This window comes from Marmota monax, unplaced genomic scaffold (assembly GCF_021218885.2).
Source record: "Marmota monax isolate L192 unplaced genomic scaffold, Marmota_monax_Labrador192_F-V1.1 WCK01_AAM20220418_F8-fsc00149, whole genome shotgun sequence".
NCBI lineage: Eukaryota > Metazoa > Chordata > Mammalia > Rodentia > Sciuridae > Marmota > Marmota monax.
In genome coordinates, this window is record NW_026693170.1 from 3,067,190 (window position 1) to 3,095,142 (window position 27,953).

The 27,953-nt window shown below is 47.2% G+C and overlaps 1 protein-coding gene across 2 annotated transcripts; it reads left to right on the forward strand.

The window, feature by feature from the left end:
- Positions 1-675: 675 nt before the first annotated feature.
- Positions 676-27,841, forward strand: Xrcc1 (X-ray repair cross complementing 1). Of its 2 annotated transcripts, none has more exons than XM_046455778.2 (17): positions 676-814; positions 1,195-1,287; positions 9,493-9,603; positions 19,278-19,436; positions 20,501-20,575; positions 20,657-20,768; positions 20,989-21,098; positions 21,172-21,283; positions 21,431-21,689; positions 21,954-22,070; positions 25,038-25,131; positions 25,273-25,396; positions 25,646-25,697; positions 25,789-25,928; positions 27,007-27,097; positions 27,501-27,576; positions 27,660-27,841. In XM_046455778.2, the coding sequence occupies exons 1-17, from the start codon at positions 764-766 to the stop codon at positions 27,771-27,773; spliced, it is 1,890 nt and encodes a 629-aa protein (XP_046311734.1). In that variant the 5' UTR covers positions 676-763; the 3' UTR covers positions 27,774-27,841. The 2 variants fall into 2 exon arrangements, with proteins under 2 accessions (XP_046311734.1, XP_058438973.1); XM_058582990.1 differs by having other exon boundaries at positions 21,178-21,283.
- The last annotated feature ends 112 nt before the right edge of the window (positions 27,842-27,953 follow it).

Below are 27,953 nucleotides of genomic sequence, written 5' to 3' on the forward strand. Positions count from 1 at the left end.
TTGTAGAAGCACTCTAGGCTGGCTGTGTATGGTTTGGAAACGTGCTTGTGTTCTATCCTTTCCTCCTTCTCTTGGCCTCAGGAATTGGGCTGAGAGGGATCTGAGTTGTTTTATTGTTGTTTACCCTTTATTTTATTTATTTGTTTTTATGTGGTGCTGAAGATCGAACCCAGTGCCTCACACGTGCTAGGCGAGCGCTCTACCACTGAGCCACCACCCCAGTCCCCCCAAAAAAGGGATCTGAGATTTTTATCTTGTGTGAGTGTGTGTGTGTGTGTGTGTGTGTGTGTGTTTTCAGGGAAATGAGAGGAAGAGTGCAGCCTCAGAACAGGTGGAGGAGATGCTGTTTCACAAGGTTCCAGGATCCGTGTGAACTGCCTTCTAAGCTTCAGTTTGGGCGGTGACTACGTCGTCCAATGAGAATGGCGAATTTCTTTTAGGCACCAATCCCTGAGGCTGCCCCAGTTGCTAGGCGCCCGGAAAGCAAGGTGTTAACGTCATCAGGAAGCGGAGCTGGAGAGTGGTTGGATCAGAGAGGCGGGGCCGGAGAGAGAAAGCTTGTTGCTAGGGAACGCAGAGCCTCTTCCCGAAGAGATTCATCTGGGCTTGCGCGGTGTCGACGCGAGCGTCGGCGCGCCGCGGTTTGAAAGGCCCAAGCTTCGCGCGCTTGCGCACTTAAGCCCGCGCAGGGCGCCCTCCCTCCCCGCCCCCAAGCCAGGACCCTTCTTCATCCTCCGGTCCAGGCGAAGCCCCCGACATTGACATGCCAGAGATTCGCCTCCGCCACGTCGTGTCCTGCAGCAGCCAGGACTCGGTGAGGGACCGGCGTGGGGGAGGTTGGAAGATGCAAGGGAATTAGTGAAAGGGGCCCCGTAAGAACTTTGGGGTCTAAAAGGGAACTTCATGGAAGTCGAAGGAAGGGCATGGGGTTTCCAGAGACTGTAAATGAATTCTGAGAGAAATGTGGAATTGAACTTTTGGAACTTCCGGAGAGAAATGGAGGAATAGGGAAACCCATAGCTAACTTCCAGAGGGAAAATTCCAGTGGAAACTCTAGGCGGGGTGTGGGGGGACAGACGGGGTAACTTAAGTCCGGGGCAGCCTAGAGGGCTTGGGAGGACTCAGAGGAGTGATCTGAAAGCTGAGGGCCGAGCTCTCATCTCCGCCCTAACTCTCCTTTCCTCCTGTCTCCAGACCCACTGTGCAGAGAACCTTCTCAAGGCTGACACTTACCGGAAATGGCGGGCAGCCAAGGCTGGTGAAAAGACCATCTCGGTGGTGCTGCAGGTGATCCTGCCCTCCCCTTTCCTCCTACTGACTGGGGGTATAGAATCCCAAGGTCCAGATTCTGCTGAGCCATCTGGCAGTGCGTTGAGTCTCCTTCCCTTTGAGGCCTCAGCTTCCTTCCCTGGGAGATGGGCAAGTGCAATCCCTGTTTCCCTCAGCAGAGAAGAAAAGGAGACACGAGCACTAGGCCAAGAGATGACCCTAGGAATCACTCTGTGGCCCTCAGCAGGTTGTTCCCACTTGCTTTGACCTCAGTTTCCTCAGTGTAATTTAATCATTGCCATGTACCTGCCTTCTAAAATCAGTGGGCTCAAGGTTAGAAGGTATCCAGGAAGGTCATTTAGCAAATCAACTTCATTTAAAAGAGGGTGAAACTGAAGCCTAAGGAAAGGAAATGAAGTGGCCAGTCTAAGCTACCATATCTGGAATGCGGGCTGGTTTCATTCTGAGTGCTTTTTGTATATGCTTTCACTGAGTTCACGGCCACAGACCTGTGAATTTGGAGGGAGGCAGGCTAGAAAGGGTGGTTTGGCCTGAGATAGTTACAGAATTCCAAGTAGGCTGTTCTGTCAGGGATAAGACACTGGTGGGAGAAGAGAGCTAAGTAGGTTTGAAAAATCTGCCCTTTGTCAGGTGGTGCCCTGATATGATTGAGTGGTATGATTCATTCTCACCACTAACAAATGACTTCTAGGGTCATTCTCACCATTATTAAATGACAGTGTTGAGACTTGAGATCACAACTGAGTAGTAGTGTTTTTAACCACTTTATCATATTACATGGTTTTCATAAACTGGCTTTTACCCACCCCCACCCTTTCTGGGGATTGAACCTAGGGTGTTGTGCATGCTAAGTAGGTTCCGTACCACTGAACCACACCCCCCAGCTCCACACAGTGGCTTTCTTGATGCCAGCCACATTCCTTAGTTCTGAATGGAGGAGTGTTTGGGAGGGCTGTTGGTAGGAACAAGGCTTATTTGTGAACATATTCTTTCTTTTTTTTTGGGGGGGGGGTTCTGGGAATTGAACTCAAGGGAGCACTGAGCTATATCCCCAGCCTGTTTTAGTTTTTGTTTTGAGACAGGGTCTCACTAATTTGCTGAGATTGCCCTCAAACTTGTGATCCTCATGCCTTTGCCTCCCAAGTAGCTGGGATTATAGGTGCATGCCGAGTACTGAACATATTCTTGGTCTCTCTTTTGCTCAGTGCCAAGTCAGAGAGCCTTTTGAGAGTAGAAGCTGAGGATTCTCTTCCCAGGAAAAATACACAGACCCATAATATTTTCTGACTTATTTTAGGTATTTAAGCATCTCCTAAATCTCTAACATAAAGATAATAATGAAAACTAGCATTATTCAGCGTTTTACAACCTGCCAGTCATCATTCTACATACCCCATGTGGTTGGTTTGTTTTTGCAGTACTGGGGATTAAACCCAGGGGTGCTCTACCACTAACTATATCTGCCCCCCCCCACCTTTTTTTTTGAAGAAGGGATCTTGTTAAGTTGCCAAGGCTGGCCTCTAATTTAGGATCCTCTTGCCTCAATCTCCTGAGTAGCTGGAATTATAGGTGTATTCCACCATGCCCAGCCTCCCATGGTTTAATTCATTGAATCCTCATAAAAATGCCATGACCTAGGGTCTGTTTTTATTCCCATTTTATAGATGAGGAAACTGAGGGCCAGAGAAGTTATGTAACTTGCCTGAGAGCCAGTCTTTTAAACTGGGAGCTCGAGGTTGATGATGATTTTAGTTTGGGGACCTGGATTCAAATCCCAGCTTACTCACTCTGTGACCTCAGGCAAATTTTTTCATTTCTTTTAACCTGTTCTCATCTGTCCATTGGGAATAATGACATCCAAAACCAGGTGGTTGTGAAAATTTGGTGACATAATGTCTGCAGAAGTGCTCTGTCAACATGTAGGTGTTTGTACAAAGGGAGGGATCTGTGGTTTTATTATGGGGTGATGACTCTACTGGGCTTCCTTATGATCAGGTGACCATAGGAAAATGACATTCAGTTCTGTTCACACAACTGAAGTAGGAACAGAGAAATGGAGGCAGAAGAGACAAGTCATGGAGCGAGAGGGAGGCAGAGGGCCAAGGCACAGGAATTATTGGCCTGGAAGAGGCTGGAGGAGTATTGCAGCTGTCGCTGAAATAGGAAACCCAGAGTGGGAGCAGATTGGGAAGGTGATGCATTTTGACTGGGATGTGAAATTTTGATATAATTTTGGGTATTAGGGATCAGATCTGAAGCTGGAAATAGAGGTATAGAAGTTGTCACTGAGGCTGGGTGCAGTGGCGCACGCCTGTAATCCTAGCAGCTTGGGAGGGTGAGGCAGGAAGATCTGGAGTTCAAAGTCAGCCTCAGCAATTTAGCAAGACCCTAAGCAACTTAGCGAGACCTTGTCTCTAAATAAAAAATGAAAAGGGCTGGGATGTGGTTCGGTGGTTAAGCACCCCTGGGTTCAATCCCCAGTACCAAAAAAAAAAAAAAAAAAAAAGTTGTCACCGTGAAGACTAGCTCTTACTCTCAGGGTAAGCAGATTTATTAGTTCTTTCATTTACTTATTTATTCTACAAGTATTTATTAAGTGTTTTCTGTAGACAAAGCACTGTTTTAGCCCCTGGGACTGTATAGCAGTGATCAGCACTAGCCCCCCCACAAAAAAAAAATTAGTCCTGTGGCACTGTTATGCCAGTACAGAAAGATGGAAAATAAACCAATAAACAGAACCGACATCAGATGAGTGCAGTGAAAGGGATTTGACAATTAAGGGGAATGGGGGTGCCCAGCAGGGGAGGGCTGGTAACCCAAAATTTTTTATTTACACATTTCTCCAGTGTCCAAGAAAGTGACACTGGAGAAAAGTGAGCTGTGCACATATCTGGGAAGGAGCCAGAGACTCCCTTGGATACATTGGAGGAGCACAAGGAGGCCCAGATGGCTGGAGTGGGGTTAGCCAGGGTGACGAAATAGGAGACGAGCTAGTGGGGTAAGCCTGGAAAATCATTGTAAGGACTTAAGGTTTTACTCTGGGTGAAATGGGAGCTGCTGAAGGCTCTGAGCAGAGGAGGGTCAGGATCTGACTTAAGTCTTCACAGGATCCTTCTGATTCCATGTTGAGAATAAACCCCAGGGGCCAGGCAGAGCAGCAGGGAGACCAGCACCCAGCGCCACGTCAGTTGTTAACGTCTTTAATGAGGAAATCTGATTGCATCTGACAGTTGTCAAAATGCAGGGTAGCTCTGAATTCACCCAGTGCTAATTTTGGTTCTTTGGAAGTGAATGATAAGGCTGAAATTTTTGGACATCGAGGCAGTAGTCTTCTCTGTGGGTTTTCTACTACATCTCCAAACATCTTATGCAACATCTGGGTATTGCTACAGGGTTCAGCCCCCTCTGCTTGTGATGGCCCCACACACTTTTTTTTTTTTTTGGTAGCAGCTATAGGAGGTTTGTCACCAATTGGTCACCTGCTCCCAAGGCAAGGAGTTCAACCTCTTTGCCTGCCACTCTGGGGAGGAGACAGGGACTCCATTGGAGAGATTGGAGGAGCAGCTCTCCCTGCTCTGGAGGGCATGGCCAGCACATGACCCAGAGGGAACCCCTGTGCGCCGTGGAGGCGCTTTCTTTAGAAGCAATGTCGAACAGCGTGGTGACACACATCTTGGTTTTGGTTTTGGATGGTTTCCTAATCACTCAGTTCATGACTGTAGTGTTTTTAATTCATTTTTACCTTTTGTTTTGGTTTGTTTTAAATGTGTAACATACACATAACAAATTGCACTTGTAAGTGTAGAGTTCAATGAATCTTCAAACTGAGCCTATATACTCAACAGCCAAGTCAAGTACAGAATCTGCCTGACCCTCAAAGTCCTTTTATGCTCCTTCCTGTCACTGTCCCCCATAAAGGGTTACCAATGTCGTGGATTTTTATTTTTTAATTTTTATTATTATAATTATTTTTAACATTTATTTTGTTTATTTATTTTTATGTGATGCTGAGGATCAAACCCAGTGCCTCATAAGTGCTAGGTGAGTGCTCTACCACTGAGCCACAACCCCAGCCCTATTATTATAATTGTTATTATTGGTACTAGAGAGTGAACCCAGGAGCACTTTACCACTGAGTTACAGTCCTTTTTTAGTTTTTATTTTGAGATAGGGTCTCAGCAAATTGCTACAGGTTTTGCTATCCTAGAACTTGCAGTCCTCCTGCCTCAGCCTCTGGAGTCACTGAGATTACAATTGTGCACCACTACTCCTGGCTGTCCTGATATTTAACAGCATGGATTAGTTGTGCATGATTTGAGTTCTCCATAAGTGGAATTGTGCAGTACATGTTTGGCCTCTTGTGCTCTACATAGTGAATGTCATCTGTGGTGTTGGGTGTACCTAGAGATGGGTCCTTTTCATTTCTATATAACATTCCATTCTGTGGACATAACCAGTATAGTTTTATTATCTTTACTTTTTGAAAAAAGAATATCTCCCTGTCCCTCCAATATGTTTCCTCCTCCCTCCAGTCACTCCTGCTACCCAGGGCCTCACTGTTAGCAGTTCATTGTTTTCTGCCTGGCTTGTTCTGTACATATACAAGTGTATATAACTACCTTCTCCACTCCTTTTAAAAAAATATGTAGTGTAAAAAAAAATTGGGGCTGGGGGTGTAGCTCAGTGGTATAGTACATGCCTAAACCCAGTGTGAAGCTCTGGGTTTAATCCCCAGCACTGGAAAATAAATAAGGAAATAAAAAATACACAGTATATGCGGGGTGCAGTGGCACACGCCTGTAATCCTAGCAGCTCAGGAAGTTGAGTTGGGAGGATGTGAGTTGAAAGTGGTGAGGCACTAAGCAACTCAGTGAGACTCTGTTTCTAAATAAAATACAAAATAGGGCTGCGGATGTGGCTCAGTGGTCAAGTGCCCCTGAGTTCAATCCCTGGTAACACACACACACACATATACACACACTGTATATGGACTGTTCTCCTTGCTTTCTTTTCTTTTTCTTTTTTAAAAAATATTTTATTTTTTAGTTGTAGTTGGACAAAATACCTTTATTTTATTTTTTAAAATTTTTTAATGTGGTACTAAGGATAAAATCCAGGGCCTCACATGTGCTAAGCGAGTGCTCTACCACTGAGTCATGACCCCAGCCCCTCTTTTTCTTCTTTTAATGAAGAACTGTATCATGCAATCCCACTGTCACTTTATATAAAGTCCCCCCTATTCTTTTAAATAGTGTTTAACATTACATTTCATGTAATGTTTTTTTTACAATATGTCTCTCAGAAACTTCTGTATATTATTTGTTTCCCTCTCGTGCTTTGTGTCTTCCTGAGAAAAGAGCATTCTCACAGACCTGGGCTGCAGATGACGGTCACCCTGTGCTTGAACTTTCTTCTGACAGATGACCCTTCCTGAGAACTCCCTTCCTTTTTTGAGATAAACGTCACACAACATAAAATGCACCACTCTGACCACTTAAAATGTATCATCCAGTGGTTTTTAGTATATTGACAGAGTCTCCACGCTCTAACTCCGATTATTTTCATCATCCCCAAAAGAAACCACATAACCATTAAGCAGTCACTTCCTACATGTCATCCCCAGATTACCCTTGGCAACCACTGATCTACTTTCTATCTCTATGGATTTGCCTTTTTGGCATTTCGTATAAATGTACATGTGGTCTTTCATGTCTGCTTTCATTTACTTAGTGTAATGTTTTTGAAGTTCGTCAAGTTATAGCATGTTCTACCACTGCGCCACACCCTCAGCTCATCTTTCTTTTTAGTTGAATAATATTCCATTAATACATTATACAGTGGAAAGGAAAGACAAAAAATAATAAATAAGAAAAATATGCTACACAATGTTGATCCATTCATTGGTTGATAACTGTTTGGGCCCCTTCCCTGTACAAGTGTTTTTACTTATGAGGAAAAGAATACCACCCTTGAGGTAGACTGTCCCTACTTTACAAGTTAGGAAGCAAGCAGCAGGGATAAAATGAAATCTTTTGCTCTAGGATCACATGGCAGTAAGCGAGCAGAACTGGGAAGGACCAGACCTTGTTGTTTTTTTTTTTTTAAATATTTTTTTGGTTTTCAGTGAAATTTTTTTATATATATGTGGTGCTGAGACTCGAACCCTGTGCTTCACACATGCCAGGCAAGTGCTCTACCACTGAGTTACAGCCCCAGTCCCAGACCCTGTTCTTGACATTGGTACACAGCTTGGAACAACTCGGACATTGTCCTTGCTTTAATGGGGTTAAAAGTCTAGTGTGGGGCTGGGGTTATAGCTCAGTGGTACAGCGCTTGCCTCGCTCATGTGAGGCACTGGGTTGGATCCTCAGCACCACATAAAATAAATAAAGTAAAGATGTCGTGTCCATCTTAAAAAAAAAAAAATCTTAAAACAATGTCTGGTGTGGGAAGTAACTCAGTGGTAGATCACTTGCCTACCATGCACAAGACCCTGGGTTCCACCCCCAGCACTACCAGAAGTCTAGTGAGGGGGACAAATGTTAGCTAATATAAACCAAGAAAAAAATTGAAGTGGGGAATACCAAGTGGCTTAGGAATAGAAAGTGGTTCCTGGTAGGAGGTGAGGGAGAATCCTTTAGTCTGAAAAGGTGACATTTGAGCAGAGACCTAAAGGGTGGAAGGTGCTAGCAATGTGAAGGAGTGGGGGAAGAGTGACCTGGGGGAAGGGGGGAGGGGCATGTGCGAGGACCCTGAGGAGGGCAGGAGCCAGCCTTTCCTGGACAGGAAGCAGCCCGTGTGGCTGGAGGAGGTGACCTGGCTTGCAGGAGGCCAGCAGGGCTGAGCCTTGGGAAGGCCCTGCCCTTGGTGCCTCTTCCTCCGCCCGGTAGTGCTGTGGTGCAGGAGTGCACGCACTCAGTAGCCAGCCTGCCTGGGTTCCCTGGGGCTTTGCCCGCACCAGCTGTGACTTACGTACGTGCTTCCTGTCTGTGGCTCCTCAGTTGGAGATAATTATAGCACCTGCCTGGCAGAGCGCAGTGAGGCGAGTGGCTGCTTGTGTTGTTCTTGCCCGTGTGGCACCTTGCGAGCACTCAGGTGCTGGCTGCATTTATTGCAGTTTTTGCCTGGGCGTCTCCTCTCCCTTCAGGAGAAGGATTGTTGTGCTGACCCTTCCCGTTTGCCTGTGAGGAAACTGCTTTTCAGAGAAGTTGGATTCAGATTGGAAATGACAGGGCTAGGTTTGGAACCCAGGTCTGCCTCACCCCAAGTTCAGGCTCCTTCCTCCCATAAAGCCATGTTCCTTTTTGTCACATCAGGCAAACGAAGTCTTGGTGACTTCCTGACTGGAAGGTGAGAGAGGAGATGGAAGCAGCAGATAGTCCCTGGGGACAGGGCAGGGCAGCAGAGGGTGGTGGACTAGGGATCTTTGAAGGCTATAATAACTCAATATTCTGGGGTCCTAGTGAAAGAGCCCCTAGCCGGAAGGCAGGAGGTTTGCATCAGCATTTCCTGACTGCTCCCACCCCTGCACGGCTCTGTGCAGCTCCAGCTGTCAGGAAGGAATAGCAGATCCTGAGGGAGTTCTTATTATAGATAGGTCTTCCTTTCTTTTAACAAATAACTATCCAGCATCAATTACTAATGCTTCCTAACTGACAATGGTTGAGCACCTACTATGTGCTATGCCCTGTGACCATGTTATTTATGTGCACGGTCTTCAGTGTGATCAGCCCTGTTTTATAGATGAGGAAACTGAGGCTCCAAGAGGTTAGCCAGCAAGGTGACACAGCTAGTGTGTGGCAGATCTGGGATTCAAACCGAGGAATCAGTAATGAGCAAAACTGGACAAGCCTTGATCCATCCATCCGTCTATTCTGGGAGCTTCCGTGGACTCTGTGTGATGAGTTCAATGAAGTTATAAATGTGGCATGTGGAGTCTGAAGAGCCAAGGAAGCACTTGTGTTGGGGTGAAGACAGATGCATTCGCTTGGTGAATATCCTGGTTCGTGCCATGCCCTATCCAACACGCAGGAATACAGTGGCACTGCTCCCCATTGACAGCCCTGGTCCCCATTGACACGTAGATGATATTCCAGGGGACATGGCAGCCCAAATGGGGATTATCTCTTTTTCAGTCTCTGGTCCCACAGCAGGCCCAAAGGTAGAGCAGACATTGATGGTGGCCTTTCTCCCTGCCCACAGTTGGAGAAGGAGGAGCAGATACACAGCGTGGACATCGGGAATGATGGCTCAGCCTTTGTGGAGGTGCTGGTGGGCAGCTCGGCTGGAGGGGCTGGTGAGCAAGACTATGAGGTAAGCTGGACTGGGAGATGCTGACCTCTGCCTGTCCCTGTAGGGCCTCGGGCGTTCCTTGCAAGGGTGAAGTCATACCCTTTAGCTGCCTTCTGGAGGGTTGCCAGGTGTGCAGAGAAGACAAAGAGCAGACATGGGGTGATGAAGGGCCACAAGGGAAGAGCCCAGTTGCTTATGTCATGTTGCATAAAAAACCAGAGGCTCTCGCTGGGTTCTGGAGTTTAGTTGCTGCTTGAGAGCAAAGCTGCTCTTGTCAGGTCCCCAAGGTTCTCCCAGATTTCCTGGCATTTAAGATTCTGCATCATTTGGGACGCCTCTGTTAGGCATCTCATTTGCAACAAATGTTTACAAGAAGGAATGCCTTTAGCTCTATTACAGATGTCTTATTTTTTAATGTTTTAAAGATGTGGTCTTGCTGTGTTGCCCAGTCTGTCCCTGAACTCCTGGGCTCAAGCCATCCCTCTCAGCCTCTCGGGTAGCTGGAACTAAGGTGCTGCCACTGCTCCTGGCTTACACGGTCCCTTTTTCGCTGGTTGAGTTATTAGAACTGGATTTGTAAGGTGCTAGTTATTCAGCTTGTTAATCAGGGGCGGGTAGAAATAAACCTACTGTTCACAAAGTCTGAGTGAACAAACCAGTTTTCTACAAGATACATTTGTTATAGGAAAAGTTTTTAATTGAGGTATATTTTGTATACAATGAAATGCTTAGACCTGGATGTACAGGGGGAAAGTTTTGAAATATGTATATGCAGTATAAAAGTCCCCCAAGCATTTCCAGCATTCCTTACAGTTCCCTGTGTCCCCTCACAGTCCACGCTTCTGACTCCAGTTTAAGACAAGCTCTGAGTTATTTTCTGTCTCTATAGATAGGTTTTCCTCACCACTAATTTCATGTCAGTGGACTCTTGCAGAGTGTATCTTTTTGGTGACTGGTTCTTTCACATTACATACTCTTTTGTATGTAATCCACATTGTGCAGATACCAGTGGTTTGTTCCATTTTGTTGCTGAATAGCATTCTATTATAGGAATATTCCACGGTTTGTTTATCTGCTCTCGTGTTGGTAGGCATCTGGGCTATTTCCAGTTTTGATTTTGTTTTCATTTTGTGGTACTGGGGATGGAACCCAGGGCCTCCTGCATGGTAGGCAAATGCTCTACTACTGAGCTACACCCCCAAAGCCCTCAGTTTTTCACTATTAGGAATAAATCTTCTATGAACATTCTTGTAGAAGTCTCCGTATGGAGATAAGTTGTCATTTATTTTGGATAATACCTACAAGTTGAATTGTGGAGTCTTAAGAGTAAATATATTTTAACCTTATTAGATATTGACAGGTTTCCAAAGTGGTTGTACCATTTTCTGTTCCCTTTAGCAGTGTTTGAAAGTTCTAGTTGCCCCCCATCTTTGCCTATTGTTATTGGTATTGGCAGTCTTTTTATTTTTATTTTTAAGCATTCAAATGATGCTTAGTGGCTTTGATTTACACTTTCCTGAAAAGTAAAAACTATATATACATTTCATGTACTTTCTTATGAAGTGTCTACTCACGTCTTTGGCTTGTTCTTTATTTTGTCTTTTTATCTGTGATTTGCCTTTTCAGTGCACATGTGTGGGGGCAATGGCTCTAGGGAATCCAGAACCGTGCACCTGCTAGGCAGGCACTCAGCCACTGAACTACGTTATCAGTGCCTTTTGCTGAGCAGAAGCTGAGGAAGTCCAGCCTCTCAAGGGTTATTTTTATTATTTTAAATGCTTAGTGTCTTTTGTGTCCTTCAGGAAATAATTGTATGCCCAGAGTAATAATGGTCTCTGTGTGAGTTTCCTGGCACTACTGTAACAATCACTGCAAACTCAATGGCTTCAAATAACACAAATTTATTATCTTACAATTGTGGACATCAGAAGGCTAGAATCCGTCTCACTGGGCGAAAATCAAGTATTGGCAGGACGCGTTCTTTTGTGAGGCTCCAGGGGAGAATTCATCTTCTTGTCTCTTCCAGCTTCTAGGGGCCACCTGCTGGCCTCTTCCATCTAAACTAATACTCCTATTACTGTAACATCTGCTTCCATCATCATTTCTGCCCTGACTCCGGCTTTCTTGCCTCTTTCTTATAAAAAGACCCTTGTGATGAGCTGGGCATGCTGATACATGTATTTTCAGCTTCTGGGAGACTGAGGTGGGAGGATCCCTTGAGCCCAGGGGTTCAAGACCGCCTAGACAACATAGCAAGACTTCATCTCTGAGAAGAAAAGAGAAGAGAAACTCATGATGACATTGGGCCCATTGGATAATCCTGGGCAATCTCCCTCATCATAAGATCTTCAACTCGGTGAGGCTGGCTTCGAACTCGCAATCCTCCTGCCTCAGCTCCTGAGCTGCTGGGATTACACCACACTGTCTTAATAGAAAAAGTAAATGCTGAAATCAAGTTGTGTTGGACTTCTAATGCTAGCCTCCTTCAAGATTCTTTTGGGCTATTTAAGATCTTTGCATTTATTTCCATATAAAGTATAAAAAGCTTGTCAATTACTTTGTTGATTGATTTCAGACCTACAGAAAAGTTGCAAAAGTAGTGCAAAGAATTTCCATATACTCTTCACTTAGAGTCCCCAAAGTTGTTTTTATTTGTTTTTTTGTGGTGCTGGGGATTGAATCCAGGGCCTTGTGTACTCGGGGCAAGCACCCTACCAACTGAGCTATATCCCCAGCACTAGAGATCCCAAAGTTAACACGTGCATATTTTTTTTTTTTTTTTTTTTTTTTTTTTAAAGAGAGAGTGGGGGGGGAGAGAGAGAGAGAGAGAGAGAGAGAGAGAGAGAGAGAGAGAGAGAGAGAGAGAATTTTTTAATATTTATTTTTTAGTTCTCGGCTGACACAACATCTTTGTTTGTACGTGGTGCTGAGGATCGAACCCGGGCCGCACGCATGCCAGGCGAGCGCGCTACCGCTTGAGCCACATCCCCAGCCCCACGTGCATATTTTTTCCTGAAGTGAGTATCATAAATTGTATGATGCTCCTTAATTCCTGCATATTTCAGTGAGTTTTTCCTAAAAACAAAGACTTTTTCTTTTCTCTCTCCTTCCTTCCTTCCTTCCTTCCTTCCTTCCTTCCTTCCACTGGGAATTGAACCCAGGGGTGCTTTACCACTGAGCTATATCCCCAGCCCTTTTTATTTTGAGTCAAGATCTCACTAAGTTGCCCAGGCTAGCTTTGAACTCGCAATCCTCCTGCCTCAGCCTCCTGAGTAGCTTAGATTATAGGTGTGGATCTCATGCCGGCTTCCTTTCCACTCTTTCTTTTTCTCATCTTGCCATGATGACTAACTAGTATCTCTAGTGCAGTGTTAAATGGAAGTGGTGAAGTGAACACCCTTGCCTTGTTCCTGATATTAAGGGGGAAGCATTGAGTCTTTCACCATTAAGTATGACTGTAGGTTTGTTTGTTTGTTTGGTACCGGGAATTGAACCCAAGGGCTCTTAACCACTGAGCCACATCCACAGCCTCTTTTATGTTTTATTTGGAGACAGGGGCTCACTGATTACTCAGGGCCTTACTAAGTTGCTGAGGCTGGTTTGGTTGGTTGAATATATATATATATATATATATATATATATATATATATATATATATATATATATATATATATATATTTTAGATGTGAATCTGAGGAAGTTTTTTTCTGTTCCAGTTGAGAGCTTTTTGTTAAATTACAAAAGCATGTTCAATTTTATCAACATTTTCTGTTGTATTGGGAATTTTTTTCTTTCTCAATACTGGGAATTGAATAGTTCTATCCGTGAGCTATATCCCTAGCCCTTTTTATTTTTTTTTGAGACAGGGTCTTCCTAAGTTGCTGAGGCTGACCTTGAACTTTCATACTCCTGCCTCAGTTGTTGGGATTATGGTTCCTGGCTACAAGGAACATTTTACCAAATGAAGTTTCTTATAATAAACATTTTTATTCTCAAGGTGAGATAAGTCAACAGTCTTTGAAACTATTGTGAAAAAGTTCTCCTCTTGGCAGATCAGTGTTATTCTTTATAATGATAAAAACAGAATAAGTGCATTAAAAATTGTATTTGTAGTTGTAGATGGACAACATGCCTTTGTTTTATTTGCTTATTTTTTGTATGTGGTGCTGAGGATAGAACCCAGTGCCTCACACATGCTAAGCAAGTGCTCTGCCACTGAGCTACAACCCCAGCCCCAGAATAAGTGCGTTTTAAACTAAGATTATCATATCTGGTGTGTGAATGTTTATTTTGCTTTGCTTGCCTTTCTAGAAAGGAGGACTGGCTAGCTCAGAGTTTTGTCTTCCCAAGGTCCAAAAACACCTATGCTAACAGTTTTATTCTTTCAAGGTGTGTGTGTTTGTACTTTTTTTTTGTACTGGGTATTGAACTCTGGGGTGTTTAACCACTGAGCCACATCCCCTGCCCCCCCCCCCTTTTTAAAATATATTTTATTTAGAGACAAGGTCTTGCTGAGTTGCTTAGGGCCTCGAGAAATTGCTTAGGCTGGCGGTGATCCTCCTGCCTCAGCCTCCCTAGTCACTGGAATATTTTACCAAACATTTTACTGGTATTACAGGTGTGCGTTGGTGGCGCCTGGTTTTTTGTTTGCTTGTTTGTTTTTTAGATACCCAGGATTAAACTCAGGGACGTTCAACCACTGAGCCACATCCCCAGTCTTATGTTGTATTTTATTTAGAGACAGGGTCTCACTGAGTTGCTTAGTGCCTCACTTTTGCTGGGGCTGGCTTTGAACTCTCAATCCTCCTTCTTCAGCCTCCTGAGCCACTGGAATTACAGGAATGCGCCACCAAGCCTGGCCTTTCAAGGTTTTTAGTTAAGTTTCTGCTCTGGTTCTGTTCTGTTACAACTTCTTCTTCTTTTTTTTTTTTTTAAAGAGAAATTTTAATATTTATTTTTTAGTTTTCGGCAGACACAACATCTTTGTTTGTATGTGGTGCTGAGGATCGAACCTGGGCCGCACGCATGCCAGGCGAGTGCGCTACCGCTCGAGCCACATCCCCAGCCCTGTTCTGTTACAACTTCTAGCCACAACTGAATTGAGGTCTCTGGGTCTTAGTGCTTGGTTTCCACTGAGAAATTAGATATAGCTGGAAGAACCAAGAAAGAAAAGGTAAAAGGGTGGAGCAGGTGTGGTCAAGGTTAACATTACCTACAAATCAAGCATGAGGCACATTATAGCAATAACCAATGCCATTTTCTATAAAGCCAACATGTTCTTTCTTCACCATCTAAACTGTACAAAGGAGTTCTGGGGTTAGTATGGACTAGAGGTTAAAGGTTTAATTTTGGAAGCTTAAAGGCAGCATTGGATGGTGCAAGTCTGACAACCAGAGTGGGTCTCTTTACGTCAAATGGGAGGAGATACGCAGAGGAAAATCTGCCTCTTAGTGTGGACAGTAGTTGCTGCCACAGTCTGCATTATCCTTTTATTCCAGGCATCAGGTGAGAAATTCAGCTTCCCTGTCCTCAGAGTCAGGCCTTTTGAAAAAAAAAAATTAAGTTTTTGGTACTAGGGATTGAACCCAGGAACATCCACTGAACTACATCCCCAGCCCTTGTGTGTGTGTGTGTGTGTGTGTGTGTGTGTGAGAGAGAGAGAGAGAGAGAGAGAGAGAGAGAGAGAGAGAGAGAGAGACAAAGTCTTGCTAAGTTGCTTAGGTCCTCAGTGAATTGCTGATGCTGGCCTCGAACTTGCAATCCTTCCATGTCAGCTGCTAGAATTGCGGAGATTACAAGCATGGACCACCACACCCAGCTGAGAATAGGCCTTTTATAAGCAAATATAGTCAAGGCCAGGGTGATAGCTTCCCTTCTTATGATTTTCTTTGTCTTTGTTGTTTTCTTTTCACAAACAGAGCTGGCCACAAAGAGACATGAAGTTATATTCTGCATTTTTCTCAGCAAAAGGCCTTTATTTTCTAATTTTATAAATTTCACAGTGTGTCATTTAGAAAAGAGCCTAAGTAACAGAATACACCCAGTCAAAAGTTTCTTATTGGATCCGGAAATATAATTTGTTCTTTCCTAAGGAAGGAAAAAGGAAGGACCCCTTTTCCTTGGGGGTCTAGCATTAGGCAGGCCCAGAGTTGATCTGGCAGCGTAATGAAGTTAGAGTGTTTCATTGGCATCTCTTTGATTCTTTTGGATTTGGCCTCATGGTCACAAGATGATAGTTGCTGCTCCATCTATCACTTGGTAACATCCAAAGCAAGAAGTGGGAGGGGAGGCGGATGGCAGAAATGCAGTAGCCCTCTTCCTTCCTCTGTTTCTCTTTATTGAACAAGGAAAATCTTTTCTAGAAGCCCCAAGCAGCCTTCCTCTTCTCTCTGACTGGATAGAACTGGATCACAGTCCAACCACTGGTAGAGGGATGGGGTTGTTTGAATCAGTCATGATTTATTCCATTATGTTGGGTACACACCTTCTTCTCTTTCAAAACGTCTTGGTCAGGTCTGATTGTCTTTTGTTCCTTTGTCATACTATCAGTAACTCCATTATTTCTTTAAATGATTTAGAGTTATTTTTATGTTGTATGTTTTATAATTTGAATAAGTTTGGTTTCTGCTGACCCTAAGTCAAGGGCAGCTGCATCCCAGAGGTGCATGCATGTGTGTGTGTGTGTGTGTGTGTGTGTGTTTAATCATTGACTTCTGTTCTTTGGACATATATCTGTGGGAATCCTCTCAGGGCATGCTTTGAAATTCAGTCCTCCAAAGACGAGTTCCCCTGGGTCAGGCGGTAATTCATCTGGTGCTGAGGATCGAACCCAGTGCCCCACAAATGCAAGGCAAACGCTCTACCACTGGGCTACAGCCCCAGCCTGGCAGTATAATTTTTAACTGCAAATGTTTGAGAGTAAGATTTGTGACTGGGAGTTCTCCAGAGAGAATTTTTCTCCTTTTCTCAGTGAAGGCCAAGATAGTTCTCCCAGATTGTTTGCATAGGCACAATTTCCCCTAATTTACCTGCTGAGAATGTTACCCTTTGAGGATCCCAGCTCTGTGTGATGTGGCAATGATCTCTGAGATGCCATCTTCTTTGCTTGGGGGCCAGGCTCTGTCTTATCTTCTCTACCAAACTACACAGGGCCCTTTATTTATATCTTTGATTTTCAGTACAGGCACAGGTTCATTTAGAAAACCAAGGATTACACATTTAAGCTTTTTTACTGCTGTGCAAAAGACCTGACAAGAATATCAAGGAGAAAAGGGTTATTTGCTGCTCATAGTTTTAGAAGCTGCAGTTCATAGACGGGTGACAGCATTGCTCTGGGCCCAAGGTGAGGCAGAGCATCATGGAAGAAGGGAATGGTGGAGGAAAGCAGCTCAGGACTTGGCCACAGGAAGCAGAGTCCAGGGCCCTTTAAAATCAAGTTCTGTGCCAACTGGCATTAGCATCAGGATAGACCAGAAAAATCAGTGCTGCCATTGCAGGCAAGCCCCCACCAGGAGACCACACCAGTTGCTTTAGCAAAGGGAACGTAATGTGAAGAATTAGTAGCTAGGTTTCCTTCCAGCCTGAGCTCTAAGAAGCAACAGCAGAGAGCAGCTACTAGGATTACAGGAACTGGAGAAGCTGGAGTTAATGAAATGTACATGGTTAGAAACCAAAGGTGGGGTTGCTAATGTGGGGAGGCCTAAACTCAGACCCCGAGGAGGAGTTGTTCTCCCATCCACTGCCTCTGGTGTCCCTGAGAGAGGCAGGATGAGGCTGGCTCCACAGATGTCAGGAAGCTGTAAACTGGATTAATCTGGAGCTGTAGGAAAGATCCTCATAGCTGTGTCCTGGAGTGTGCTCCTAGGATCTGCAAATGGACAAGAAGGAGCAGAGCCCTCTCCTCATACCTTGCAGCCCAGTGAGGCTGTTTCTCTTCCCCTTCTCTCTAGCTCCCCCTATTGGCAGAGCCAATAGGTAAGGTGAAGTGGGCAATAGAAATGTCCTTCGCCAAGGGCAGCCCACATCATAGTGCCAAGGGTGAGGTGGGAGTGAGTGGAGAAGCAATCACTTAATAATTGACGCTGTTCCCTGCGTTTTTGGATTCTGCTTTATCATTTCTGGCCTCCTGTAATTCTCTTAGCCTTTCCACTGACTCAGCCATGCATTTCCAAAAGGCATTTGAATATTGTGCCGGTCACTATGAATACTCTCTGCTGGGAGAGTTCCTTAGGACATGTAGCCTGCCATGTTGTCTGATGTTAAAACTCCATGGGAGAGTTCAGAGAAGGATCATTCAGATCCAGAGGTTAGAAAGAGTCCTTTGGACTACCATATGATCCAGCAATCCCACTCCTGGGTGAATACCCACAAGAAATAAAAATCAGTATGTTAAGATATTTCTGCATAATATAAACATATCCCCATGTTTATTGCTGCATGATTCACAATAGCCAAGATATGGAATCAATTGCAGTATCCAGCAGTGGATGAAGAGATACAGGAAACATTGCTTATATACACAACGGAATATTATTCCACCATAAAAAGAATGAAATTCTAGCTGGGCATGGTGGTGTATGTGGCTCAGGAGGCTGAGGCAGGAGGATCGTGAGTTCAAAGCCAGACTCAGCAAAAGTGAGGCACTAAGTAACTCAGTGGGACCCTGTCTCTAAATAAAATACAAAATAGGGCTGGGGATATGGCTCAGTGGCTGAGTGCCCTGAGTTCAAGCCCCGGTACCAAAAAAAAAAGAAAGAATGAATGAAATTCTGTCATTTGCAGCAACATGGATGGTACTGCAAGAAATCGTGTTGAAAGACAAACACCACATGTTCTCACTTAAGGAGGGAAGCTTAACAGTTGATCTCAAATAGGAAATAGAGAATAGAAGAGTGTTCCTAGAGCCTGGGAAGGGCATGTGAGTGGAGGGATGGAGAGAGAATGGCTGATGGGTGCAGGGTTACATTTGGATATAAAGAATGACTTCTCCATAGCACAGAATAATCACAGTTGGCAAGAATTAATTGTACATTTCAAAATAGCTAGTAGAGAGAATTTTGAATGTTTCCAGTGCAAAGAAATGTGCTGGTTACCCTGATCTGATCATTGCACACTGTTTACATGTATTGAATGTCACACTGTACCCCATAAATCTGTGCAATTGATATGAGTCAATTAAAAAACGTGCATATATATCTATATTGTGGGTTGGGGGTAGAAGTCGGTGGTGGGGTGTAGGTCAGTGGTAGAGTGCTTGCCCTAGTGTGCATAAGGCTCCGTATTTGATCACCACAAATAAATTAAAAAAAAAAAAAGATAGTGGGGGCTGGGATTGTGGCTCAGCAGTAGAACGCTTGCCTAGCACATGTGATCCTCAGCACCACATAAAAAAATAAGTAAGTATAAATAAAGATATTGTGTCCAAATACAACTAATATATATATATAGATAGATAGATAGATAGATAGATAGATATAGATATAGATAGATAGATAGATAGATAGATATTTTAAAAGTACCTTGGAAACCTGTGTCAAGTCAATACTTACTGGGTCTGGAACTGCCCAGGCTCAAGTTAGAGTCTAATCGTCCCCTACCACATACCCTTGGGTCCCTTGTCCTCTTGCCTAGCCCCTAGGAGGTGTCATCTAAAGCAGCCAGCCCTGGTTCTCATTCACCATGCCTTCTTCTCTCAGGTCCTTCTGGTAACCTCATCCTTCATGTCCCCTTCTGAGAGCCGCAGTGGCTCAAATCCCAACCGTGTTCGCATTTTTGGGCCTGACAAGTTGGTCCGGGCTGCCGCTGAGAAGCGCTGGGACCGGGTCAAGATTGTGTGCAGCCAGCCCTATAGCAAGGTACCTCACTGAAGGCGCAGAGCCCTTGGTTCTGGGTGAGGAGGGAACTGAGGGGCCGATCCTGAGTCCCAGAGGGCTGAGAGGAATGGACAACTCTATCCCCATGGGGTTGTTGGCAAAGCTGGATCCCTGCATTCCTGGAAATGGGTTTGGGATCCTCCCGTGCTGAGAAGCTTAGTTCCCTGGAGTCTAGCAAAGGTGAACTGTGGCACATCGGAAAGGAATTGGAGGAGGGGCAACGACTCATCAGCAGGGACTAGAGTTAACCTCATGGGATCTGGAGTCTGACCATTGGGTTCAAAACATGCCTATGTCACTTTTTAGCTATGTGAATCTGGGCAGGTGACTTATCATCTCTGGGCCTCTATTTCCTAATATTTATATGGGAGTCTCAGCTGTGGTGACAGTGAGACCCAAATATGTAATAGCCCAGCACAATAAAGATACTTCTTGCCATTCAGCTGTCCTGGGAGGTATTTAGCTGGTCAGCTGCCTCCTCTCTGTGAGGTCATTTGGGGATCCGACTCCTCCTACTTTGTGGCTCTGCAGCCAGCTGGCAGAGCAGGAGAGAACTGGGAGTATTTCTGAGTTCAGGAAGTAGTACACAGCATTCCTCCCATTCCTAGTAGGAATTTGAGCACGTGGAAGTAAATTCGCTTGGCTGCCCAGCAGTCTTCGCCAGTTGCTATGAGGGCTAAAGGAGCTAATGCATGTCAAGGGCACAGAGCTGACCTGACCCTGAGTCAGGGCCCAGCAAAGTTCTGTATCATCATCCTCATCCACAGGGCACCTCCTTAGACATTTGTGTTCTTAAGAGAGAAAGAGCAGGGCTGGGGTGTGGCTCAGTGGTAGAGCACTTGCCTAGCACACGTGAGGCACTGGGTTTGATCCTTAGCGCCACATAAAAATAAAATAAAGGTATTGTGTCCACCTACAACTAATATATATGTATACATATAAAAAAAAGAGAAAGAGCCAGAAAGGGACTTTTCTAAGTGAAAGGGTCTTCGGGCCAGGTTCTGTCCTTGGCCCATACACCCTGACTTTCACTCCTGCTTTCCCAGGACTCCCCCTATGGCCTGAGTTTTATACGGCTTCATAGTCCCCCAGATAAAGACCAGGCAGAGGCCCCATCCCAGGTAAGCTCCACCTGCCACCCCTTTCCTCTCCACCCCTACCTGCCAGCCATCCTTCCACTGCACTGACTTGTGGGACCTTAGAAGGTGACCGTGACCAAGCTTGGCCAGTTCCGTGTGAAGGAGGAGGATGACAGTGCCAGTTCCCTGAGGCCAGGGGCTCTCTTCTTCAGCCGGATTAACAAGACATCCCCGGGTGAGTGTGGGAACCTGGGTGCTAAGTTAATGGAGGGTTGGGACCTGGACTCAGGTCTGAGAGGAGGTGGCTGGACCCCTGGGTCTGAGAGAAGACAGCTCGGGGCCTGGACCCCTAGACTACTGCTGGGTTTTAGGACTGACACTGTATGTCCCACGGATAGGAGTGAAAGGGTCTCAGCCCAGCCCTTTCATCCTGCTTCTGCTTTCTCCCTCTGCAGCCACAACCAGTGACCCAGCAGGGCCCAGCTACGCAGCAGCCACCCTCCAAGCCTCTAGTGCGGCCTCCTCCGCCTCCCCAGTTTCCAGGCCTGTCAGCAGCACCTCTAAGGTGAGATCACAAGACTTCGGTGGGATGGAGAAGGAAAGAAGCTGGAAGCCTCAGCCCATTCTTACCCCCACAGCCTCAGGAGTCTCCCAAAGGGAAGAGGAAGTTGGATTTGAATCTAGAAGAAAGGAAGATCCCCAACAAACCATCAGCCCAGCCCTCACCACCTGCCCTCAAGAGACCCAGATGTGAGCTAACTAGATCCCTGATTTCCACATGGCCTGGACTCCAGGGTCTGACAGGGAGGACTGAGGCGTGAACTCCTGGGCCTGGGGGAGGGGCTGGACGTTTAGCCCCAGGGGCATTAACTGACTCTTTACCCTTTTGTTTCCCAGTACCAGCTCCTACTCGCACCCCATCCACGGCCCCCGTTCCTGCCGCAGCACAGGGGGCAGTGCCAGGGAAGCCCCGGGGAGAAGGCACCAAGGCCAGGGGAGCCCGAGCTGGCCCGCAGGAGCTGGGGAAGATCCTTCAGGGTGTGGTGGTGGTTCTGAGTGGCTTCCAGAACCCCTTCCGCTCAGAGCTCCGGGACAAGGCTCTGGAGCTGGGTGCCAAGTATCGTCCAGACTGGACCCCGGACAGCACTCACCTCATGTAGGCCGCCTTCCTGCCCTGCCCTGTCCTCCATTGCTGTCTCTTTCTACCTCCCCGCCACTCGCTGCTTGTCTGTCTCCCTGACTCACCTGCCTCTGCCTCTTTTTCTCCTCTTATTTCTACATCTGTCTTATCTCTCATCCCTTCCGTCTCCAGTGTCACTCGCTCTCTTTACATCCTCTCCCCCTCTCTGTCACTCCTCTGTTTTTCCCCTTTGCCCCTCAGATCATGCCTAACCAAACCCCTCAATTCTGCCCCCACCAGCTGTGCCTTTGCCAACACCCCCAAGTACAGCCAGGTCTTGGGCCTCGGAGGCCGCATTGTGTGTAAAGAATGGGTGCTGGATTGTCACCGCATGCGTCGGCGGCTGCCCTCCCGAAGGTGAGGCCTCACTGCACACATGCAGCCCACACGCACCAAGCCTGCCCCTCGTCCCCATGCTGACCAAGAGCTCAGGTGGTTCCAGCCAGAGTCAGCCAGCTTCAGAGACAAGGGACAGAGCTGGAAGGGAGGGTCCCAGAGGGCTCTGGGGAGTCTGCCTAGTGGAGAAGGAAAAGGACATTGCAAGCTGCAGGAACTGCGTGTACAGAGGCATTGGGTGGGAGGACAGCACTGGGGCCTGGTCATTTGTCATTCACAGCAGGTCCTGAAGCCTCTGCTTGGTTGGTGCCACGCTGGGCCCTGCAGTGCTGGGACCTAACTTTGAGCCTTGCTCTGAAGACATCTCACTTCGATGAGGTTCAGACTTATTAAAACCTAGTATGGGGGAAGGCCCCGGGAAACCCACAGCAAGCCAGGAAGAGGGGGCATCTTCTGGGACAAGAAAAGGTCTGCCTCTCTGAGCACAGGCAGAGGACTTGCTGAGCAGCGGGGACAAGAGTGGGGCTACCTGGAGCATCCGCTGAGCTTGCAGCGGAAGGTGCAAATGGCAGAGAAACGAGGCTGCGAGAAGTGGGAGCCTGGGAAGACTTTGGAGCTGGAGAAGAGTAGGATCATATCTGAGGCTTGTGGGTAGAAGGGGAGACTTGAGTTGTGCTGTAGGCCTGAGTGTGTTCGGAAGTAGGTCTGTACTCTATGCTCTGCTTCTGTTTTTAAGGGATACTGTCTGGGGTCGGGGGATGAAACTGGAAAGGTGGGTGGGGTTAGTTCAGCTTGGCTGAGTTGCTGGGCCCTGTCCAGCTCCACAGACCTTTTGCACCTTGTCCTGGACTCTAAACGTGTCTGCAAGCCTTGAGTTCTTTTCTGGCTTTGGCACAAACTCCCTTGGCTGCACAAGCATCCTGAGCCATGTGAGTGTATGTGTGTCCTGATGTCTGTCATGTTTACCACAGACATATCAATGGCTTTGACTAGAGGGTGCTCCCCTCTAGTATGCTCCATAACTGAGGATGTTGTGTGACAGTCTGTATACTGCCAGTTGCCTCTGTGAAAACCAGAACTCAAAATTCTAAAACCCATCTCGCCTCAAGCGTCTCCTCTATGAACAGAGGGGAGTCACAGAAGGTTTGAGGGGGACAGGGGCAGGCTCTGTTAGGGATGCGGTGTCCGGGGGAAACTGCAGATGGGGACCCGAAGAGACTGGGGCCTTGGAGATGGAAAGAAGGTGGAAGCAGGTGGATTTAGGATACATTTGGGGCAGAAGAAACCAGATTGGGATCACTGTCTGGGAGACTCCAAGGAGGACACGGAGGAAAATGGAACAAGACAAACACTGTCGGATTTATGACTGGGTTTTAACCAAAAAAATTCAGAAAACATGTTGTATTTTAAAAATTCAAGGATAGAAGAGTCCAGGGCATGGATTTCCCTACCATAATCACAAACTGAGTTTTTTTTTTTTTTTTTAATTATTTTTTAGTTGTAGTTTGGACACAATATCTTTATTTTATTTATTTATTTTTATGTGGTGCTGAGGATCGAACCCAGGGCCTTGCGCATGCTAGGCGAGCGCTCTACCACTGAGCCACAGCCCCAGCCACAAACTGAGGTTTTTAAAAAACATTTTTGGGGTAGAGGTGCAGCTCAGTGGTAGAGCACAGGCTTAGCATGCATGCACTCTGGGTTTTATTCCCTAGCACTGCAAAAAATAAACCTGGGTGCTGTTTCTCCAACCTTGAGACAGCCAAGTCATACATGAAGGGTCTTAATGAAGCAGTATTCGCTTCTGCTTGCACGCTCTGCCCTGTGATTTGGGAGCAAATTAAATATCTCTTTGTGCCTTAGTTTCTTCATTTGTAAAATGGTGCTAAAAATAGCCCCTACATAAGGATTCAGTGAGTCAGTATTTGCCAGGCACTTGGAACAGTTCCTGGTGCACATGAAGTCCCACATAAGCCTTAGCTGTGACTGCTGTTATTACAGCTGGGAGGTTCCTTTCCTGAGGCAGCCGCTGCATACAGAACCATGCAGAGCATCAGGGTCTTCAATATACACAGGGACCCTTGGTGTCATCAGGGGCCGGGGGCTGAGTTTCAGAACACTCATACACACACTGGGGGATCTGTGCATACTCAAGTCCCATCTATAAAACTGTAGGCAAGGCATGGTGGTACACACCTATAATCTTAGCTACTCAGGAAGCTAAGGGAGGAGGAGCCCAAGTTCAAGGCCAGCCTAGGCAATAAAATAAAACTGCAGTATTTGCATACTATACATATCCTGCTATATATTTTAAATCATCTCTAGATCACTTATAATACCTAATACTATGTAAGTGCTGTGTAAATACTTGCTATACTGTGTTGTTTAGGGAATAATGACAAAAATATGTACATGTTCAGCCAGGCACTATGACCATGCCTCCAATCCCAGCAACTCTGGAGGCAGAGGCAAGAAGATCAAAGTTCAAGGTCAGCCTCAGCAGCTGAGCTAGATCCTGTCTCAAAATAAAAAATAAAAAATTTTTTAAGGGTTGGGCATGTGGCTTAGTGGTAGAGCATCCCTGGTTTCAATCCCTGGTAAAACACATATACAGAGTAGATATACATTTATGTTCACTACAGATAGAGCTTCCTCCCCTCCCCTCCCCTAGATATTTTCCATTCACAGTTATTTGGATCTACAAAGGGCCAACTGTATTTGCTTTTGAGAATTTTCCCTTAATTGGTGGCATTTTCCTAGTGAGAAATTTATTTTGACTCTCAGAGGGGAAGCCTTTTTCATATTTTTCTTTCCTCTCTGAAATGAGACATTTCTTCCCCCAAGGAGGAGGTGAGGAGAGTGTGCTGGACTGATGGACCCAGGGTCCTTCTCCAGCTGGGAGGGGACAGGATCCCCACCCTGAGTATTTGATCTCCCTCCTCGTGGAGGGCTTGGTGTTCCCCCATCTTACGCCCCTTCCTCCCTCAGGTACCTCATGGCAGGGCCTGGCTCCAGCAGCGAGGATGAGGGGGGCTCTCACAGTGGCAGCAGTGAGGATGAGGCCCCCAAACTTCCTCGAAAGGTCTGGTGCCCCTGCCCGGGTGGGGGAGGGCATATTGGGAGGGGGCACAATGTGGTGCCCCAGCCCCCTGCGGACAGACCCCCCCCCAACATCTCTGCTCCCGTTCCTCACCCACAATCCTCCCTCCCTCAACGCCCCCAGGCCAAAACCAAGACCCCCCAGGGAGCTGGACCCAATTCACCCCAAAGGCCCCCAACCCCTGAGGAGACAAAAACAGCTTCGCCAGGACCCCAGGAAGATACCGACATTGAGGAGGACCAGTCAGGTTAGAGTCTGAGGAAAGAGGGGCTGGGCTCGGACTCCAGGGTCTGAGGGAGGGAGGCTGGGCCTGGAATCACTGGATTCCAGACAAGTGGAAGGAGGGGGCCTTGGGGCCCAGATAACTGGATCTGGAGGGCGTTGAGGTTGAGTTTGGCATGCCTGGGTCTGTGCTTGGGTGCCATTCTGAGAAGAGGGTGTTACCGAGCTTCCCAGAAGACAAAGCACCTCTCACAGGCTGAGCTTCTACTCACAGGACAAGACAACGGAGCGGAAGATTCTGGGGACACTGAGGATGAGCTGAGGAGGTAGGCTGGGGACTAGGGCTACGGTGACCTGGCCTTGGGTGTAGGCGATCTGCTCTGAGTGCTCAGCTTGTACCACTCCTGGCTCCACCAGGGTGGCTGAGCAGAGGGAGCAGAAGCCGGCCCCTGGGCAGGAGGAAAATGGCGAAGACCCATATGCAGGCTCCACAGACGAGAACACTGACAACGAGGAGCACCCGGAGTCTCCTGAGCTGCCGATCCCGGAACTCCCAGGTGGGAAACCCCGACCTCCTCCCCCCTGCCCAGCTGGGACTTGGCTCCTTAGTTCCCAGCTGTGGCTTGCCCCCGCAGCTCTGGGCTTGCTGCCTTGACTGCTTCCATGTTGTCCTCGAAATGTCCCTTCCTGTTTCAGCATCGTCTCTGTGACTTCCTTTTTTTCCCTTCCTGGCTTCTTGCTCCCACCAGCCCCCCTTGCAGCCCAGGGTCAGGCATGGTGCCCCTGGGGTCCCCTCCAGTTGTGAACAGCCCCGACATCCGCCAGTTCTTCCCACACACCACACTCCTCCCATCCAGTTCTGTCTAGGGGGAGACGTGGGCACTCCAGATGATGGGGGCAGTGCTGCCATTGGGACCCCAGTGGTGGGCACATGTGTTCACTTTAATATATTCATCACCTGGGACATGGATGGTGTGTGTAGTGTGTGTGTGTGTGTGTGTGTAAGAGAAAATAAGAAAGGAAAATGGGAAAACTGCAGGGGTTTGTGGGCTTACGGGCACAGGAGCACGAGTCTCTTAGGGTGAGGACAAGGAAGAAGAAAGGGGTTAGGGTCTGAGTGGAGGTGAGATTTGGGGCCTTTGGAAGTCTTCCCTGGCTCCTCATGGATGATAGCAGGAAAACACTGTGGTTTCCAAAGCCCCTGAAGTGGCAGCAGCATGTCATTGGCTTGGAAAGTCACATGAAAATGGAAAAAAGAAAGCCACCCTGGAGGCCGGAGCAAGAGACAGGTACTGGCTGGAGGAGTGAGCCAGCCCAGAGGAAGAAGTGGCCAGCTCAGGGGTCGCAGTGTTGACAGGCCTGCAGCCCGCTGTCAGACACGTTGCCATGGTGGTAATTGTGTCCTCCACTAGTAGAGCAAGCCAGCCAGCGACCATACCTCCCAGAAGGCTCTGAGGGGCCACTGGGCTGGAAACCACTGCTTGTCATAGGTTCCTGCCCCTGCAAACCCCTGATCTCAGACACCCTGCCCGCCTCCCTGTCTTGGCTCCCTGTGTTCAGTCACTGTGGGATGACAGTTGGGTGCCATTGGAACTCAGGGGACCTCACATGCCCCTTCCACCATCTCTCCTGCAGACTTCTTCCAGGGCAAACACTTCTTCCTGTATGGGGAGTTCCCTGGAGACGAGCGGCGGAAACTCATCCGATATGTCACAGCTTTCAACGGGTCAGTGTGTTGGGGGAGATGATGGGTCTGGGAAGGGCTCGGGGACACCGTGGAGGGGTTGTGAGAAGGAAGGAGGAGGGAGAAGGTGCTTGGCCAATAAGATGGGCACAGACTGCAGAGACCAAATGCCAGCCATGCCCGCTTTCCTGGGCAGTCCCCAGTCTCCTCTAAAGTAAGGGTCTCTACCTCCTTCTGAAAGGGCCATCATCAGGGTTACCCCTGTGGAGCTGCCACCACTGTGGCTTGGCCAGGCTGGTAAATGGAGGTACTGAGGATAGCTCGAGGGAGCACAGGTGGGGCTGGAGAGAGGACAGCCTCTGAGAATGGTTGGGGAGTGGGGTGTTAAGAGAAGGGGCACTGATCACCTGACGTGCCCAATGCCTTTCTTCCTCACTCCTAACAGGGAGCTCGAGGATTATATGAGTGACCGGGTTCAGTTTGTGATCACGGCACAGGAGTGGGATCCCAGCTTCGAGGAGGTGAGCCCCGAGGAGGTGAGCCTGCCTTGACACCCCGCCATCCCGCCATTATGCATTCTCATGTGGGCCCCTGCCCCCCACAGGCCTTGATGGACAACCCTTCCCTGGCATTCGTTCGTCCCAGATGGATCTACAGTTGCAACGAGAAGCAGAAGTTACTTCCCCACCAGCTCTATGGGGTCGTGCCCCAGGCCTGAAATAGGTGTGCCTGCATGCGCGCGCGCGCACACACACACAGTTTAATAAAGGTGACTTGTTTGGAGCAGCTGCCCTGTCACACTTAGGAGTCTCCCAGAATTCCAAGAGACTCTGGCTTATGTCTCATGTTTGGTTTTGGTGACTTCCATGAGGGTCAGGTCTCTGGGCTACTGTTAGAC